This window comes from Brassica oleracea, chromosome C5, assembly GCF_000695525.1.
Source record: "Brassica oleracea var. oleracea cultivar TO1000 chromosome C5, BOL, whole genome shotgun sequence".
Taxonomy (NCBI): domain Eukaryota; kingdom Viridiplantae; phylum Streptophyta; class Magnoliopsida; order Brassicales; family Brassicaceae; genus Brassica; species Brassica oleracea.
In genome coordinates, this window is record NC_027752.1 from 13,212,850 (window position 1) to 13,232,043 (window position 19,194).

Consider the following 19,194-nt stretch of genomic DNA (forward strand, 5'->3'; position numbering starts at 1 on the left):
GAGTTTTAATCCCACTTCTACACAGTTCATTAGTTATTGTTAGAATTATTGTTATACCAAACACTCACATCAGATAGGAATCCTGATCTATGGACGCGATTACTCATTAGCCCCAAACACTTTACTGATTTAAGCATCTTATAGCCTTAGAAAAGAAAATTCCTTATTTTTGTTCTCATGCTTTCTAAAACCAATCTTCTTGGGTATGCTAAGTTGTCAAGTAATACATAGAGGTCCAATGCATTTTTTGTAGGAGGACAAAAATGCTACCTAAACTAATCCACTATTCCATTAAGCTAAGATGCATCATGCATTCGACTATTACAGAAGTCATACATGCAAAAAAAACATTAATTGATCCTAAAAACTATTTAATTTTAATATTTGATTAAAATGATCAAATTTTCTTTAAATAAAACTATTTTTTTTTTTCCTAAAACTAATTTAAATATTTAAATAAAACTTTTAAATAAGAAGATTAAATATAGGTAAAACAAATTTACTTTTTATTATTTAATACTTTAATTTGTGTCACAAGGTGAACAACAATTTCTAATACATCTAGATTTATTAAACATTACTTTGGAGGAAGATGAGTACGAGGACATATAGCATCACATGAAGCTTTGTCTTTCCAACATTTGCGAACTCGTCCTGGACAGCACCAACAATCTCTTACAAATATTCTAGAACATGTAACATGAACACAATTTGATGTCATGACTATGTTTGAATCATCTATTCCTCTAACATTCATCCGTGCACCTTCACATATAAATCATACATCGACCAACCATCAACGACGGAAAAATAAGAAACATTTTGAGAAAAAGGGAAAAAACAAAGAAACATAAATAATAAAAACGATAAAATATATACATACACTGATGTAAAGCAAAGAAAGATAGGATGAACATGAATATCAAGGATGCATGTATTTTCATGGTTTTGATGTCTTAAACAATCTTGTGATGTGCTTCTATTGAAAAGTGTGATTTTATATTCTTGTTATTATACAAAATAAAAATATTTAAGATATATATATAAAGTATGTTGTGTCAAAATAATTTTAAAGAGGTAATATATATAACCATTAATTACCATTTGGACTAGTTTTTTTTTTCGCTTTACCTAACATATGTGTATATATATATATATTTGACAAAAATGAAAGAGTTGGAAAATTAGGAACATTACTAAACCAGAGTCTGATTGACCATTCGATCTATAAAGTATGACTATTACAAAATTTTATTTTTATATTGCGAAGCTAAGTTTCATTCTTAAAATATACTAATTTTATTGCGAGATAGTTTTTTAAATCTATACTATTAAAAGGAAATCATTCCCAAAAACCTACTTTAAAAAGTTTTTTGGACATATTCATTTGTTAGTTTAACCTATTAAATACAACTAAATATTTTCGCTGACCCCATTTATAGCAACAATTAAAATTTGTTACATTTTAGTAAACTCACATTTATTTCACTCAAATGCATTTAGAAAAGATCGAGATTTTATAAAAGTTTGACATAAACCATATCAAATGTTTCAAATGTTATTTATATGACTATATAAAATCTATGCATGTTTTTTGTAAGGGTGTCAAAATGAGCTAGCTCCCTCAACTCAGCTCAGCTCGTAGTGAGCTCGTATCTTTCATAAGCTAATTAACTCAGTTCAACTCATTTATTATATGAGTTTTCATATGTAAACTCGAACTCAGATAATCTAGATCACAAGTTAAATGAGTTAGTTCGCGATCAAATAAAAAAAATTTAAATAAAATTACAAATAAAATATAGAATAAAATAATTTAAAATTTTAATTTAAAATTTTAATTTAAAAAACTAAAACATTAATATTATTACTGAATAAAACCAAAATATAATAATAAATTAATTAAAAGCTAAATTAAACCTGGAGGTCCAATGCACGTTTTGTACGAGGACAAAAATACTACCTAAACTAAACCACTATTCCTTAAATTAAGATGCGTCATGCATTCGGCTATTGCAAAAGTCATACATGCAAAAAAAAACATTAATTAATCCTAAAAACTACTTAATTATAATATTTGATTAAAATTATCAAATTTTCATTTTAATGTATAAAAACATTTTGACATTTTTATGCATATTACGGATACCTTTGCTAATATGATATTTTGCCGTTTAGTGTCGTTCTCCAATGATAGTTTCAACTATGGAGATTCTGTCATTTTACAAATTTATTAAAACTATTTAAACAAAAAAATCTTTATTACTATCGATAACTCCACTCTTATTCAATGGATTAACAATTTTAATGAAAATATAAGCTAATGGTGAACTATAATTTTTATCTAATTTGAGAATGAAGAATTTAAATTAAAAAATATGCAATAACTTAAGGCGATTTAAAATTTTAAAAATAATTTATTTTGTATGAATAACATTAATATTGCATGTTTCTTAATTTAATAGGTTCTGTTAAATTAAAATGTGAATTTGTTCATAACTGAAACATAATCGGATTGCATACTTTGGAAATGTATATATGTAACGAATGTGATGAAATCTAATGACAAAATTACTCTTAATTTCCTAAAACAAATTTAAATATTTAAATAAAATTTCAAGTTATAAATAAGAAATTTAAATATAGGTAAAACAAAATTACTTTTTATTATTTAATACTTTAATTTGGGTCACAAGGTGAACAACAATTTCTAATACATTAAGATTTATCAAACATTACTTTGGAGTAAGATGAGGGCGAGGACATATAGCATCACATGAAGTTTCGTCTTTCCAACATTTGCGATCTGGTCCTGGACAGCACCAACAATCTCTTACAAATATTCTAGAACACATAACATGAACACAATTTGATGGTATGACTATGTTTGAATCCTCTATTCCTCTAACATTCATCTTTGCACCTTCACATATAAATCATACATCAACCAACCATCAACGACGGAAAAATAAGAAACATTTTGAGAAAAAGGGAAAAAACAAAGAAACATAAATAATAAAAACGATAAAATATATACATACACTGATGTAAAGCAAAGAAAGATAGGATGAACATGAATATCAAGGATGCATGTATTTTCATGGTTTTGATGTCTTAAACAATCTTGTGATGTGCTTCTATTGAAAAGTGTGATTTTATATTCTTGTTATTATACAAAATAAAAATATTTAAGATATATATATAAAGTATGTTGTGTCAAAATAATTTTAAAGAGGTAATATATATAACCATTAATTACCATTTGGACTAGTTTTTTTTTTCGCTTTACCTAACATATGTGTATATATATTTTCTTCTTATAGATTATTTAGAAAATCTTGCTATATATATATAGATTTGACTAAAGTCAAAGAGTTGAAAAATTAGGAACATTACTAAACTAGAGTCTGATTGATCATTCGATCTAATGAAGATTCTAAAATTTCATTTTTATATTGAGAAACAAAGTTTCATTCTTAAAATATAATAATTTTATTTTTATATTGAGAAACAAAGTTTCATTCTTAAAATATAATAATTTTATGGTGAATTAGTTTTTTTATATTAATACATCTTATATGACATTTAGAGCTGGGTCATCATATGCAGGGCCTTATTTTATATTAAAGATGTTAGGGATCAAATTTTATAAATATTTTACTGTAGGACTAGTGGTTTTTACCTGATTTTCTCTTTTCATACATAATTTGAGTTTTTTCCCTATTCATATTTTTATTGTTTCTTAACATATTAATTAATAATTACTGGCCAAAAATATTTTGGGCTTGAGTCTATTAATCTTCAAGTTCGGCCCTGCGCAAGAGTGAATAACAAAATGTCAAGAACACAAACATCACTAAACACCACTCTTCTTGTGTCCTCTTCGATAGTAAGAAGATTGATAGGCCATAGATTTTATCCACTTTTAGCCATTGTTTATAAGTGTTTTAATATATATTTACTAAGATATAGAGTTTATTTAGAGTATTTACAGGTTCAGGGATGATTTGGAGGAAATTGGTGATTTTGGTGTCTTTTAGTGTCTTTTGGAGCCTTTTGAATGCAGAGCTTCACAGACGCGTCAGATGTCTAGATATGGATGGAGACCTTCCCACCGTTAGATTGAGCCCATATATTAACAGAAGATAAAGATTTCAGTTAGTTTTCCAATGCCACCGGTTTGAGGTCAATCAGCATCCTGTAGCAGAAGTTATGCATGTTTTACCGAAGAGTGGTCAGTCTGCCTCGCGAGAGGAAGCTGTCGAGGAGATGAAGAACTGTCGATCGACGGTGCACCCTTGGTGTCGATCGATGGTGATGCCAGAATATGGGCCTAGCATATTTTATGACCGACTGAAGCCCAGAAGCAACCAAAAATTACCAGAATACCCTTGGACGACCTAAAACCCTACTTTTGTTATTTATATGCCATTGTTGACGGCTAGGCTATCTAAGCTTTATTCTATTGTTCTTTCTTAGTTTTGGGGTTGGAGAGAAGAGGGGAACTCCTTGAGAGTACTCTTGGAACTCCATTGGTTTTGGTTTTATTTATATTTTATGTTATTCATCTATTCATCTGTGATTTTTGTGATAAACTTCATGTCTGAATAGATCCACCTGTTAGATTTAGGGTTTATGAGGGATTAGCTTGTTCTAGAGTATCTAACTAGACTATTGATCTAAGTTGTTATAAACCTGAATAAGTCCTTATTAAGCTAGATCTGTTAGAAACAAACGACAGTTGATTTAGCAATCTAGTGAACATTAGTTCAACCAGCTGGTAAAGCTTGATAGGAAGGAGCCATCGATCGATTATCCTATAGATAAATCGATCGATGTTCTGAAAGGCAAATCGATCGATTACCAAGTGGTAACATCGATCGACGCTTGCTCGGCTCAACGAGCGAAAGCTGAGACTTCGAGATCCTATCAATAGATAATCCAAACAAACGAAAGTTGATAGATTGTTATTAAGTTGAGTTCTTTAATATCACATGCTTTAGTCTCTATACATCTATAATCCTGATTACCTAAACCCTAGATCTAGGAAACCATCCTTCCATCAAACAACTTTCAGTCCCTTAAGGACAAGTACCTTGTTCGACCTAGTTTACTATATTTACTGCATTATTAAATTTCTAGTCTAGCTTAATCATAAACTGCTTAGATCTATTGTGTGTCCTAGCTCTATGTGGATTCGATCCCTAAGTACTACACCGAACCTCTAATTTGAGAGAGTAAAGTCACTCCTTAGGGTAATTTGAGTGATTAAATTTGGCGCCGTTGCCGAGGAGCTTTGATCGCCATTAGATCTTGTCTAGCTAGATTTAATCTAGGTTATTCCTATTGTTCTAAAAAACTCATAAATTTTTTTTTTCTGTTTCAGGTACATACATATGAGTACCAGAAGCAGCAAGGGAATAAGGCTCTTACTAGTAGAGTCACTGGATTTGGAACGCGTGATCCATAAGTCTAAGAGGGCAGTCGACACCCTCCAAGCAGTGATTGGCAGCGTAGAAATCCAAACATCGATCGACACTATTCATCCCGCGTTGATCGACACTATTCACCCGACGTCGATCGGCACTGTTCATCTCGCGTCGATCGATACTGTTCATTTGGGTACTGTTTATTTCGACATTGTTCATTCGGATACTGTTCATCCCGACACTGTTCATACGAGTACTGTTCACCTCAACACTGTTCACCAACCGTCATTCGACACTGTTCATCAACCGTCTATCGACAATGTTCTTCCGCCGTCGATCGACACTATTCTTCCGCCGTCGATCGATACTGTTAATCTGCCGCCGATCGACACTGTTCAACGCGACAATGTTCATCACGACACTGTTCATCGAGACACTGCTCATCGAGACACTGCTCACCGCGGCACTGTTCATCATGGTACTGTTCATCATGGTATTGTTCATCTGATGACCGACACCACTTGTGTGGAGACAGAGAAAGTCAAAGTGCTCATACTTCAGGTCAATGAGAATGGGATGTTAGACGAAGAAGGTCGCACTCGCAACAGCGCATGACAGTTGATTAATGCTCAGGGTGATGTGATCCCTGATGTTATTGATGTTGCTGAGATGAATGATTTTGATCTGAGCCGAGAATGGTATGATTGGGTAGGTCAAGACCCCTTCCAGGATCTTCTTCGTGAAGATCCCAGAAACCACATCGAAAAGCCTGAGGATCTAGTTTCAAGGAGTGAGCAGAATGAAATATCTGTAGACTACATACCCTGTAAGATCTTCCCTTATTCTCTCTCTGGAGATGCATTCCGCTGGTTCAGACAGCTGCAGCCAGGATCTCTAACTTGCTAGGAGGACATTACAAACACCTTCTTCAATAAATTTATCTATGAAGCAGCAGCAAATTTAGAGATTTAGATGAGATCTCTGTTGGAATATATGGCAGAAGATGATGAACAGTATGGATCTAGAGAGCCTAGCAGAGTTGAAGAAGCTGATACAAGGGATTTGGCCTCACAATCGATCGGCATAACGACTTCACCATCAGAGCTATTTCCGGCAACCTCCAGTCTAAAGAAATTATCAGAATTGTGTACGACATCCGAACAATCTCCTCTGGGTTTGCAGCATTTTCTTTCTATTATGTTTCTAGATCGGACAACTTAGTTGCCGATGTTTTAGCAAAAAAGTTCTTCAAGCTTATTTCTCTTTGTTACGGACATCATGATTTGAGCCATCGTTTTGGTTTCATTTCTTCTTTTTAGTTTTTAAATGAAATATTCAGTGAAAAAAAAGGCGTGTCACAAAAACAATTGGTAGCAGATACATTGTTAAAGATTCTTATTCCTTACTGTGTTTTGATCATATACAATTTCTATGTAGCAAAAGCCTTAGATTTTGATCCTCATCATCCTTCTTCTCTGAAACCCTAGTTCTACAAGCATGGTAACTAACAACGCAAACTACCCATTTAACCACATTCCCAACACAAATCAAACCAACATAGAGACCAGTGTACAAAACTCCATTTCCATTCGAATTCTCACTGTGCATCTGGAGTATAAACATGGCATCCTCATCGCAATAGCGAAGACCAAGAACATCAACATCATCCAAAGGTCACGTTTCTCATGTCCACTTCCATACCAATATGAAAGAGACAAGAGCGTTGGTTCCATATGCCTTTACCATCTTCTTCTTCTTCTTCTTCTAAGAGTGAAACAACCCAACCCATGTTCCATCCCGCACTCCATAGTCTCTACTTGATGAACTTTGCAGTCAGAACTATGAAGATAGTACCATGAATCAGAATCACCACCGCGTAGAACAGTTTGTAGAAGCTTTGGCGTGTCAGAGAAGCAATGAACAAGAAGTTGACTGAGTCTGAAAAAAAACTGAAGAAAACAGATGTTTACAAGAGGAGGACATAGAGTGATGTGATCAGACAACCTACAAGTCTGTTCTGACATATTTTGGCAGATCTCCGTACCAAATAAAGCATCCCCAAGAGTTTTTCCTCGTGCGTGGAAGATGCTGCAACGATCATGGTGGTGGTAAAGAGGTCAAGAAGGCTGTAGGGGAAAAAGTATAGCAAAGATGTCTGAATCAACCATGGAATCAGATCATTCTCTGGAAAATTTATCTGATCTTGAAGAAGGAAGTAACCGCCAAGATTTAGTTTATGGGAAGGGAACTGGTAAGCGAGGGAGATGGTGGTTTGGAGGGAAAGCTCGAAAAAGATCAAGAAACAAAACAGTGGGAGAGAGAGAGGAGAAAGAGGAAGAAAGCGGAAACTGATGTTACTGAAGAGTAACTTAGCAGCTCGTTTTAGTAGTTCCATGACGCTTAGCTTCTCATCTATCTTCATCTCCATCAATTTTGGTGCTCCCTTTCTCAATATAAGAAGATGACAATGCAATCAAAAATCTGATGTTTTTAAACATGTAAGTGCCAATTAGTCTTCCATTAACGGTCGTTGTCCCTCATTGAGGTTGACTTCATCTGCAAGTCACCGTGAAATGTTCAAATAGCAGTGGGGATTAAGTAGATAAGCTTCAATTCTATTTTATGGGCGACGTCTGAGTCAAGTTGAATTATTAAACTAACATATTTGTAGTTAAATTAGATGTGAATGTGCAAAAATCTTATTAAACTATTATATTTAACCACACAGGTGTGGTTGAGTGGTTTGGAAAGGTGCTAAGCATCCATTTTGACAGATTTGGAAGTGCTAAGCATCTATTTTGAAATCTAACAAACTCAGATTTATTTGTTTGTGTGGTATATGATATCTAACTTACATTGCAAACACCCAAGTTTTTTTAACACCGGTGGACATGTTCTCGTAGATAAGTCGGTTGGACCTCGGTCCATCGGATATCCCCGATAAAAAAAAAAAAATTGGCCATCGTGACTTAATGGCCAAGATTATGAACATTGATAGGTCAAAGAACAATACATTAAAAGGTAATGACTTTAAGGGCTTAAACTCAAATGTAAATAGCCCTCTTATTGTTGGATAAAGTAAATGTGTGACAAAGATGCCAAACTTTACTACAAGGAAAGCAAATACGATCAGACCAAAAGTATGTAGATGATTGGTGATGAGAAGCTATTTCTCTTACTTAGCAAAAGCCTTAGTGATCCAGTCTCCACATCACACTTCTTTTCCAAAACCCTTCGTTTTACAATCACAGTATAACACGACACTAGCCAGTAGCCACCCACTTGATTATATTCCCAACACAAATCAAACCCACGTAGAAACTTGTGTACAAGACTCCATTTCCATTACTACTCGAACTCTCACTGCATTTGAGGCATAAATACCGTATCCTCGTCGCAAGAGCGAATAACAAGAACACAAGCATCACCCAGAGACCACTCTTCTCGTGTCCTCTTCCATAGTAAGAAGACAAACTTAAAGCATCTGCTCCATAGATGCCTTGACCATCTTCTTATTCTTCTAACATGGAAACAACCAAACCCATGTTGCTGAACTTGGCAAGCAAAACTATGAAGATAGCACCGTGAAAGAGAGCCATCACCGAGTCGAACAAGATCCTACTTGGACTTAGATCTTCGAAGCTGCTGCGTGTGGTATAACTGCCACCATCTCCCAATACTAATGTAATAGTAGTACGAGTAATCACCAACTCTGATGAGAGAAACTATGTACAAATAGTTCGTTGCTGCGAAGAAGAAACGGAAGAAAACAGAGGTTGACATGAGGAGGATATAGAGAGAAGTGATCAGACAACCTTCTATTCTGTTCTGACATATCTCCACGGTTCTCCGAACCAACTGTCGTAGTCCTAGAGGTTCCTCTTCGCTTGTGTAGACTAGTGAAGATGCGGAGACTATGGTTGTGGTGGTGAGGAGGTCTAAGAGGCTGTATGGGAACAAGTATAAGAGAAATGTCGGGAGAAGCAGCGAAATCAGGTTCTTCAACAAGGCATGATCTCGAGGAGCGGTGTAGTAGTAACCCCAAAACTTGACTTCTCGAGAGAAGTATTCAGAAGCGACTAAGACGGTGGTTTGGAGAGAGAGCTCCAAGAAGATCAAGAAACAAAAGAGAGGGAGAGTGCAAATGAAGAGGAAGAGAAGGAGGTTTATGTTACCACAGACTAGCTTCCTTGCTCGTTTGAGTACATCAACGAACTCGAGATTCTCCTGAATCTTCATCTCCTTTTGCGTTTCTCTCTTATTTCTCACCAAAGAAGAAGATGGGGAGGTCACAGTTTGTGTAATAATGTAGTTGATATGCAGCTAATGGCCGTTTTCAATTAACGTTGACGTTGACTTGGTCCACAAGTCTGGCTACAATTCATTCTGGCAGAGGAAGAATATTCATGTCATGGGTACGTATGTACGATAAAGGAAAGCGTCAGTGGAAAATCAAATCATGATCACAGAAGACTCAACACATTTTCACAAGAAATACAAAAGGAAGCATCCACAAAGGGTTACATGTAATTTTAACTTTAACTAACCCCCAAAGAAAGATTAATAGTACCAATAGATGTTGAAAACTAGAGTGACCAAAAAGTGTGCAGAGAACCTAAGTGATGTGTAAAACTATTGGCGTGGCGAGCAGAGACCGAGGTAGAGGATCTTTCATTAGAAGCTTGATTGCAGATCAAGGTAAGAATGATGAGTGAAGAACAATGCAATCTTTTAAAAAGTGACAACAAGCAAATCTAGCTGATGATGGTTGAGATGATGATGATGCAGATTGATGGGTTGAAGATGACAAAGCTAAAGTTGTGGGAGACTAAGATGCAGCGCAGCTGCCGAGAGATCCCAGTATCTTACCAGAAATCATACCTCACAAGAAAGAAAAAAGTGAAAACACTTGAATCTTTTAGGTATATCACACGGAAGAGATATAAGAAAAATGTATGCAACAAAACACACCAGAAGCATATATATATATATATATATATATATGGATGATATGAGTAATATTGTAGTCAAATAAAGCATGAAAACGACCTTAGGGTTCAAGCACGCTGAAGACAGCAAGCCAAGACGGTCGACAGTAGTCCAAGATAACAAGAACAAGACAGAGAGCCGTTGGAGAACAGCTTGAAGGAGAGTTCCAAATCACAGAAAAGTCTAATAAGACGCCACTGAGTCCATGCTCAACAACCAACCCTAGAAGAACTAATAGCATAGTAAACATATCCTAACGGGCACAGCAACACTCATCGTTCCTTCTTCTTCAGTAAGAGTCTCACACCCTGCAAGATAAATGCGAAGAGAATATGAGCCACCGACAAAAAAAAAAAAAGAGGATTCAGAGAATTATGATAGAGGAAGTGATGTTTCATATCTCAAGAAATTCAGCTGCTCAAGCTGCAAACATTCCTAATTGTGATCTTCTGTAACTAACCTAAGACTGAATGTAGTAGAGGTGAAGCCTATTGTGTCAGCTTAGACTATCTGACTTTTAGAGGGATTTACAAAAAATGATTAGGCATGGTAGATTATAGGGTTGTTGGTCTTGAGATCTAGAGTTCAGATATATAGTTCATTCATATGTAGAGACAAAGCCGGAGTTGAGAATGTTTAGATATCAATCATATTAAGGAAACTGTGAACTTACTTACCCATTGGCATATGGTGAACGTCTGCCATAGGGCGAGTCTCTGCGGCGAGGGGAGTCACGTCTTGAGCTACGATACGGTGGTGGGGATCTGCTGTAGCGGCGGGGTGGAGGTGGACTCACACTGCGACGCCTTGGAGGAGACCTTCTTCCACGAGGGCTGATGCTCCTGAACGAACAAGATGGATTCCCCAATGAACAAAAAATGCATATCAAGAATCAACCCACTGCTTTTTCTAGCAATTGGCAGTACTTTAAAGAACAAGAATATTATTGAAGTAGCAATGTTTTAGTTAAAAACTCACCTGCGTCCATATCCATAATCAGGACTCCTACGGCGAGGGCTAGGGCTTCTACGCCTCCCATAGCCTCCTCGACCACGGCGACACTCCCTCGCAAAATGTCCAGGCTCTCCACACTCGTAGCACTTGGAGTCCTCAATACCACCGCGACGGCCACCACCTCCACGACCTCCCTTATCTTTGTGAGAAAGCTCCACACGCCACCCGTTCTTCCCTGAAGACCATGTCTCAGTTGTTAACAAAAGAAAAAAAGTTACAATCTTGCAACAAAATTAAATCAAAATCAAAGCAACAAAACTAATCACAAACGTATGAGATTGAGATTAACACTGACCATCCAAAGCCCTGATTGCATCCAAAGCATCTCTTTCGTCATCGAACTCGAGGAAAGCGTAGCCCGGTGGCCTACGAGCTACCCAAACACTGCGATTTGATCTCAAGCCGTCAAAATTAGCCCACTGTTCAGAAAACAAAAGTGACTAAAAGATTAAATAGCTCAGAGATTTACTTGCGAAGGACGCCAAAGATCCTGAATTCATCTTCGAGTTCCCTTTCGGTGACCCGGGGGTCCAGATTCCCGACATAAACCCTTGTCATGTTGCCAAATCAGACAAATCTGAACGAACCCGAATTGTCAGTTACAGAGACTTGATGAGAAGATATCGAACCTGAGAAATCGAAGTATGGTACCTGAGAATCGAGGTCTTACGGCGGAGTGGGGAGGATGTATTAGGGTTCAGACTTGGGAGAGGAAAGAGAGCACGAATGTTCGAGGACTGATAAGTTAGTTTAATTATAGTGAAAGAATTTTACAAGTAAGTCCCTTCTTTGAAAGAAATTTTCACAAGAAGTCTGATATTTCACAAAAGGAGTTAATTTAAGCATTCAACTAGATTTTGATCAAAGCCCATATTTATTTTCCTTTTTTTTTTTCAATTGACAAATATTTAGTAAATGTCATATTTCATATATTTGTGTTTTATTTTATAAAAGACTTAAACTTTTTATTTTTCTTTATCGTGTTTCATTTTAAATGACTATTTATATTTAAAAAATTAAACTTTATTTCTTTAATGAATTAAGTTGGTATAACTCTGATAAATTAATTTCATTATGTGGTTAATTTTTTTAATAAAAAAAATTATATACTTTTAATAAAGATTTATACTTTTCAATGAAAAAATTTATTTTTTTATGAATGCTTAAATTATATTAAGAAAATTAAAAAAAATAATTAAGAATGGTTGAAAAAAATTATTTGAATTTGGACTCAATGGCCAAAAGAAAAAAAAATGTGAGAATTGAATCTGATTTCTTAATCGGCTCAAATGGCCCAATAGAGATCTGAAGTGGACAGTGGGCTGAATCCAAAAAAATGACCCAATATAGATGTGTTATTAATATTACTTGATTACCCTTAATGAAACATGCAATGTTAGTAAAGAAAATGGCAGGCTAAGGTAAAAAGGACAATAAGATCCTACTTTAATAGTATAGATGGATTTTTTCTCCTCTTTTGTTTTATGTTAGTCTAGATGTTGGCGAACTTGCTTTCATAGGTTTCTTACTATCCAACACTGTTCAGCAAGTTGCATATGTTGATTCAAGGAATCAGTGAATCAATACTACATATTTCTTAGTGGTTCATTTGTTTCTTAAAGATATATAAGCAAGATTCTATTCAATTGCTTCAGTGTAAAAATAGTGTATATATCGATACCCAGCGGCCCATCTGATTTGGTTTTGAGACTCCTCATGACTCAAGTGAAGACTCAACACGAACTTGTAGCTCACCAAACTATTTTGTCTATCTGATGCGTATCGAGCTCTGGTATTTTCTCTTGTATGGTAAGATTTTAGTTTTTGTTTTCCTTTTTTATAGGATAACCTCTATATATCTATTTCAAGAAGAGTTATTCTTGGGTTCATCCCCTACGGTGAACCTCACCAGCCAATAAGATTTCATTATTTCAAATTCGATATCTTTTAAAAAAAGAAACAAAATATTATCAAATTATATTATGTTTTTAAAATAAAAAAAGTAAAAAAAAAATAGCAGCTACAAAAAAAGAATTAAAAAAATCTTTTTAACGTCGTCAGCAAAATACTAAACCCTAAATCCTAATCCCTAAACCCTAAATCCTAAATCTTTGGGTAAACCTAAACCTTGGGTAAACCCTAAACCATTAGGTAAATTCTAAACCCTTGGGTAAACCCTAAACCCTTGGATAAATCCTAAACTCTAAATAAAAACATTAAACCCTAAAACTCTAAACCCTAAATTCTAAACCCTAAACCCTTGAGTGTTTTAGTGTTTAGTGATTTTGATTTAGAGTTTAAGATTTATCCTAGAGTTTAAGATTTATCCTAGATTTTAGGGTTTACCCAAGAGTTTAGGGTTTAGGATTTAGGGTTTAGGGATTAAGATTTAGGGTTTAATGTTTTGCTGACGACGTTAAAAATATATTTTTTTGTAATTACTACTATTTTTTTTTTTATTTTTTTTACCTTTTAATTTTTAAAAAATAATATAATTTGACAATATTTTATTTTCTTTTTTAAAAGATATCGAATATGAAATAACACAATCTTATTGGTCGGTGAGGTTACCAAGAATAAGTCTTTCGAGAAAGGCCAACACATTGTAAAGGTCAAACCACAGGTAAGCTAAAGACTAACATTTGTGCTAATCAAATGCAAAAGCTTCCTTCTACCTTCTTATGTGATCGAATCTGTTATTCTTCCTGATGCAGGGAGTAAGCAAAGGCCTAGCCGTGGAGAAAGTCATACACCGAATGGTAGAGAATGGAAACTCACCTGACACGGTGATGTTTGAGAGCATATTAAGCACAGTGACAAACCCGGACCTCCCAATGCGACCAAAGATCTTTGCCTGCACGGTGCGAAGAAAGCCAAGTACTTCCTAGATGATGTCTCTGACGTATTGAAGCTCCTAGCAGGACTAGCTACTGCATCGAGCAGCTCCAAGCCTGAGCATCAACAAGGAACTTCTTCCTCACATACACATGTGGCGTCTGAGAGCATCATCTGATACCAAAAAAAAGAAATGTATCAGAGTGTGAGTAACAAAAAAAAAGAAATTATTTTTGTTTTACCAAGCTTGGGGGATGGTGTTTTCTTCTACCTCTTTCATCTCTTTGTATAGAATCATCTTTTGAAGATCTCAATGGTGTATTCACTCGTAACAGAGTAACCAAATGAACAAGTTGGTTTTGTATATGACATATAATAATCTTGTGAGCATTTTCTATCACACTAATAGATAACACAGTTGACAGTCCCTTGGACGTTTGTTACAACGTCTTCAATAATATCATGCTGCTAATAATTTCTGGCATTAAAAAAAGCTGTTGTGCCGACGTTTGATGACATGACACGTGTGTCGCTCGTCTACGTCTCTCTCTACTTTTGTTGTCTCCAACCTTTTTCTCCTCCCTTCCTCACAAATTGTCCCTACTTCCTTCACCATTTACACCATCACTATTTCCTTTGATAACCATTTCCTCTTCAGCATAAGTATCTATCATTCACATTGTTCTCTGTTTTTAGATATGAACTAGGGTTTTAGCTCTTCACGTCTCTCCCGAAACTAAAAGTAATGAAAAGGGACTACTTTCTGTTTCTGGGTATCATCATTCTCCTCTTCTCTGGGCTTGTAGCTTCAGCTCCTTCATCAACTTCACCAGCGAGTTAGTCTAGTCTCACTCTGTTTTTTTCTTTTTTCTTCACAATGGGTCGTTTTTCGATCTTTACTCACGTTATTCATCCTCTTTCCGCAGAGATCGTTAGTGGGTTCATCTCAAATCACGGAACTTCCCTCATGAAATGGCTATGGTCTCTCAAAACCACCTCCAAAAAAACAGGTTTCCAAAACCACTACTTCATCCGATTATAAAGTTTTGATTTTTATCTAACTTTCTTCTTCTAATCAGCGGTTTCCACGAAGTCGATGGTGAAATTCGAAAATGGGTATTCGGTGGAGACGGTCCTAGACGGAAGCAAACTCGGCATCGAGCCTTATTCTCTCCAGGTCTTGCCCAATGGCGAGCTTCTTATTCTGGACTCCGAGAATAGCAACGTTTACAAGATTTCATCTTCTCTTTCCTTATGTAAGCTTCCAACTTTTTTCCCATTTCGAAACTTTGGGTTTGTGTGTCACATTGCTGTACTGTTTGATTTCGCGTCAGCCAACGTGGGTTTTCAATATTTGATGATCGTGTGAAAGGATTGTGTATACGGACGTATTTTCTCTACCCTTCACGTGGAAAAAGATACTATTTTTCTTACCTATTCGCTGTACACTCTGCACATGGACTTATTTACTTATTGCTGTTTTTAGGTTTAAAAATGTTGAAAATTAGGAGATTTTTGCTGCTTCTTTGTTCATGATTTAATAGATGGTCAAGAAATGCTTTTAACTGCACCATTAACATTGCAATATGGCAGATAGTAGACCAAGGCTTGTTACTGGCTCACCTGAAGGATATCCAGGTCATGTGGACGGTAGATTACGAGACGCGAGGTTGAACAATCCAAAGGGGCTTACTGTGGATGATAGAGGGAATATCTATGTTGCAGATACTGTGAACAATGCTATCAGGAAGATCAGTGAAGCAGGTGTGTTTCTTTTCCTGTTGTTTTGTGGTTTCCTTTTTGGATAAGTGTTGCTTGGTAAGAATCAGATTTGAGAAAGAAAAAAAATTGTGATGGCAGGAGTCGCAACCATTGCTGGGGGGAAAATGGTTCGTGGGGGAGGAGGTCATGTGGATGGTCCGAGTGAAGATGCAAAGTTCTCAAATGATTTCGATGTTATTTATGTTGGAAGCAGCTGTTCCTTGCTGGTTGTTGACCGTGGAAACCGAGCTATCAGAGAGATCCAACTCCATTTCGATGACTGTGCTTATGAATATGGAAGTGACTTTCCTCTTGGTAAGGCGTTGATGTCTCCTTCCCTTACTAAAATCATCTTATATCTCTGAACTCAATGCTGTAATTTAAAAATGTTGCAGGGATTGCTGTTCTTATAGCGGCAGGCTTCTTTGGTTACATGCTGGCTCTGTTGCAACGTAGGCTCGGTTCTATCCTTTCATATCACACTGTAAGTGTCCAAATCGCATCCTAACATCTTAAACATTACCATCTTCTGCTGTAACCAGCAATTGTGGTTGTTGTGTTGGACATAGGATCAAGAAATATACAAAGCCGTTCCTGATCAAAAGCCTTTGAAACCAGTACGATCATCTCTGATTCCAACCGGAGATGAGCAAGAGCAGCAAGAAGAAAGCTTCCTCGTGCCGTTACGGGTATTCATGTCGAATGCTCGGTTGTTTATAGCGGAGCTGTTCAGTGGAATGTTTCCTGGTCTCAAAAAGAAGCAGACAGTAAGCTTCAGCTTCAACCACCAAGAAACGAATCATTCTTCTGCTTACAGCACAGCTCCATGGCCAATTCAAGAGAGCTTTGTGATACACAACAAAGACGAACCACCACCTCCCATCGAGACCAGAAACCCCACTCCCAAAAAGACTTACCCTTTCATGTCCAAAGACGCTGAGAGTATTCAACAGCTTCGCATGAGCCGTTCCTTGTTCAGAAGCTTGGACCCTGAATTCCAACAGGAGCAGCAGCATCACCGTAGGCATCACTCAACTATCCCACACACTCATTATGAGAAGATCAGTGGGAAGACTAGTGAGATTGTTTTTGGACCGGCCCAGGAGCAAGACCAGAAGCGTGTGGCAGCAGCAGGTACTGCTAAGCTTATGGAGTGTGAAGATCAGATGAATAGTCACCAGAATCTTCATTACAGAGCACACCAATCTGTGAGTTACCCATACGGTTACTATTCCTATACATAAGAAGAGCATTGTAGCTTTGGGTACAGGTGGGTTTTGAGATGGTTATTTAGATTTTGTAAGAAAAAGTAGCAAACTTTAGTTATTATTCCGTGATATAAAAGAAAACGACGAGCACTTCCATAAAGATTCTTAAGCAAACGTTCAGCACAAAGCTACTTTAATTCCTACAACACAACATTTACAAAAGATGTAGCAGTGACAGTTTCCTGATCAGTGCGCTCTTCAGCATTATTAGTTTCTTCTGCGTCATCAAACGTAATCAGGTCCATAAGATCATCAGAGGGTTTCAGAGAAAGCTGCGGCTGTGATTGACTTGGGGTTTCCTGATCAGGCAAAGAGACTGTCTTGTCTAAAACAGCTACATTGTTGGGCTGACACATGAAGAAAAGAGGAGATACCACTGACCATACTAATCTACTTATTGCGGAATACATGAGGGAAAGGTGAGAAACGATCATCATAACTAGTCTACTTAGTAGAGAAGAAAGGGTTGATCCATCGACTAGGTTTCTAGTGTAGGAGAAGAAGGTCCGAACTTGTTCCCCCAATTTGATTAGGAGAAGCTTCCACGTCGCGATGAACGAGAGGTGGTTCACTTCTTCCTGTCTATTAACGATTTGGTTAAGAGAATCTCAATATGAATGAAGTTCTTACAATTAATGTGAACTTACATGACGAATGATGTAAGGGCGAGAAGCAAAGCCAATGGCTACACCGAGAAAGCATGAAAGGGCAATCCCTATTGACCAAAGAGAGTATGTCCCCAAATCTGAAAACATCAAAAGAAGAACCGTTGAAGTTTCTATAAGCAGAGAGTATCAAATAAAAAAACACATACTAGAATGAGAGCTTTGGAGGCAATCCTCCTCTTTTAGATTAATCTGGCGGATCATTTCGTTTCCATGATCAGAAACAAGCAAACAACATCTTTGAGGAATAAAAGTTATCTCGAAATCACTAGAGAAAGTTGCATTCTGTGCTGGTCCGTCTCTATGTCCAAACTCCTTTGAGGTTCCTCCAGCAATTGTGGTTACATAACCTACAAAGCTCATTCAAACAAAAGATAAATATATTTTCTAACCAAACAAGCATTGAAGCAAAGGGGCACAGTACAAATTGATTAAACACCTGAAGAGCTGATCTTGCGTATAGCTTTATTGTTCTTATCAGCAACATAGACATTCCCTTTAGCATCCACAGCGAAACCACGCGGCTTGTTGAACCGGCTGTTTCCAGCGTTGCCATCTAAATAACCGGGATTCCCATCCCCAGCAAACCGGTTTATCACACTATCTGCACAAACACACACACACATCTGAAAATCTCCACATAAAGATAGTTAAAGTTTAAGACTTTCACACACACAATCAAAAGCCCACAAGCCCTAATACACAAACACAGTCACGACGATCCGATTCATACAAAAAGGGGTTGGCTTTCAGTGTGTTTACCTACGGACAGAGGAAAAGAAGTAGTGTAGAACGTGCTTCCAGACGAATCAAGGACGATCATATTGGACGATCCTGGTAGAGCATGAACCGTGTGTGGATTCAGACCAGACTTATGACCATCAACCACTGTGGTAACCTCGTACCCGTCTTCTAAAACTGGCTTACCCTCTACTGTATGTAAAACAGAATCAAAACCATGAGAGTAAACCTCAGGTAGCAGTTATATCAAATGAGCACTTACCCAGATTGAAAACGAAGAACGAGAAGAGTAACAGGGAGGAAAAGGACCAAGCCATGTCGGAATCGATGAGGGAGTTGAGAAAGCTACTGTGCGGATCTCTTTACTTAATGTTGCTGCTTAGCATCTTTAAAGTTCATTCCTTTTACTAAAGTGTGACTCGCACTTCTTCTTTGTGTAATTGGGGGATTGCTAGGGCCCTAGGAGAAAAATAATCTGCTGTGGTGAAGTGT

The 19,194-nt window shown here is 36.7% G+C and overlaps 3 protein-coding genes and 2 pseudogenes across 6 annotated transcripts; 1 reads left to right on the forward strand and 4 right to left on the reverse strand.

Annotated features, from left to right (window-relative positions):
* Nucleotides 1–6,845: 6,845 nt before the first annotated feature.
* On the reverse strand, nt 6,846–7,857 carry LOC106344552 (annotated as a pseudogene).
* A 601-nt stretch (nt 7,858–8,458) lies between these two features.
* On the reverse strand, nt 8,459–10,639 carry LOC106343138 (annotated as a pseudogene).
* LOC106343139 (serine/arginine-rich splicing factor RSZ21) lies at nt 9,875–12,175 on the reverse strand. 2 transcript variants are annotated; one of them, XM_013782276.1, is made up of 6 exons: nt 12,084–12,175; nt 11,902–12,009; nt 11,728–11,816; nt 11,397–11,607; nt 11,092–11,260; nt 9,875–10,726 (listed from the first exon to the last, which is right to left on the reverse strand). In XM_013782276.1, exons 2-5 carry the CDS (start codon nt 11,988–11,990, stop codon nt 11,092–11,094), a joined length of 558 nt encoding a protein of 185 aa, XP_013637730.1. In that variant the 5' UTR covers nt 11,991–12,009; nt 12,084–12,175; the 3' UTR covers nt 9,875–10,726. The 2 variants fall into 2 exon arrangements, with proteins under 2 accessions (XP_013637730.1, XP_013637729.1); XM_013782275.1 differs by having other exon boundaries at nt 9,890–10,726; nt 11,096–11,260.
* A 2,667-nt stretch (nt 12,176–14,842) lies between these two features.
* LOC106295948 lies at nt 14,843–17,337 on the forward strand. The gene is made up of 7 exons (XM_013731962.1): nt 14,843–15,103; nt 15,194–15,277; nt 15,347–15,523; nt 15,861–16,031; nt 16,128–16,343; nt 16,424–16,512; nt 16,598–17,337. Exons 1-7 carry the CDS (start codon nt 15,013–15,015, stop codon nt 17,270–17,272), a joined length of 1,503 nt encoding a protein of 500 aa, XP_013587416.1. The 5' UTR covers nt 14,843–15,012; the 3' UTR covers nt 17,273–17,337.
* A 30-nt stretch (nt 17,338–17,367) lies between these two features.
* LOC106295949 lies at nt 17,368–19,120 on the reverse strand. 3 transcript variants are annotated; one of them, XM_013731964.1, is made up of 6 exons: nt 18,965–19,120; nt 18,724–18,891; nt 18,401–18,565; nt 18,111–18,311; nt 17,944–18,041; nt 17,368–17,874 (listed from the first exon to the last, which is right to left on the reverse strand). In XM_013731964.1, the coding sequence occupies exons 1-6, from the start codon at nt 19,017–19,019 to the stop codon at nt 17,437–17,439; spliced, it is 1,125 nt and encodes a 374-aa protein (XP_013587418.1). In that variant the 5' UTR covers nt 19,020–19,120; the 3' UTR covers nt 17,368–17,436. The 3 variants fall into 3 exon arrangements, with proteins under 3 accessions (XP_013587418.1, XP_013587417.1, XP_013587419.1); XM_013731963.1 differs by having other exon boundaries at nt 18,724–18,894; XM_013731965.1 differs by having other exon boundaries at nt 17,368–17,878; nt 18,724–18,894.
* Between the last annotated feature and the right edge of the window lie 74 nt (nt 19,121–19,194).

What these genes read in the sequence shown, in the direction of transcription:
- LOC106343139 (XM_013782275.1), bottom strand. Translation starts at nt 11,990, where the DNA reads ATGACAAGGGTTTATGTCGGGAATCTGGACCCCCGGGTCACCGAAAGG. An exon ending in ATCTTTGGCGTCCTTCGCAA is followed by an intron (nt 11,817 to 11,901) that starts GTAAATCTCTGA and finishes ATCAAATCGCAG; the next exon opens with TGTTTGGGTAGCTCGTAGGC. An exon ending in TGCAATCAGGGCTTTGGATG is followed by an intron (nt 11,608 to 11,727) that starts GTCAGTGTTAAT and finishes CATGGTCTTCAG; the next exon opens with GGAAGAACGGGTGGCGTGTG.
- LOC106295949 (XM_013731963.1), bottom strand. Translation starts at nt 19,019, where the DNA reads ATGGCTTGGTCCTTTTCCTCCCTGTTACTCTTCTCGTTCTTCGTTTTC. An exon ending in TTCTTTTCCTCTGTCCGTAG is followed by an intron (nt 18,566 to 18,723) that starts GTAAACACACTG and finishes GTGTTTGTGCAG; the next exon opens with ATAGTGTGATAAACCGGTTT. An exon ending in ACGCAAGATCAGCTCTTCAG is followed by an intron (nt 18,312 to 18,400) that starts GTGTTTAATCAA and finishes TGAGCTTTGTAG; the next exon opens with GTTATGTAACCACAATTGCT.
- LOC106295948 (XM_013731962.1), top strand. Translation starts at nt 15,013, where the DNA reads ATGAAAAGGGACTACTTTCTGTTTCTGGGTATCATCATTCTCCTCTTC. An exon ending in CAGGAAGATCAGTGAAGCAG is followed by an intron (nt 16,032 to 16,127) that starts GTGTGTTTCTTT and finishes TTGTGATGGCAG; the next exon opens with GAGTCGCAACCATTGCTGGG. An exon ending in TGGAAGTGACTTTCCTCTTG is followed by an intron (nt 16,344 to 16,423) that starts GTAAGGCGTTGA and finishes AAAATGTTGCAG; the next exon opens with GGATTGCTGTTCTTATAGCG.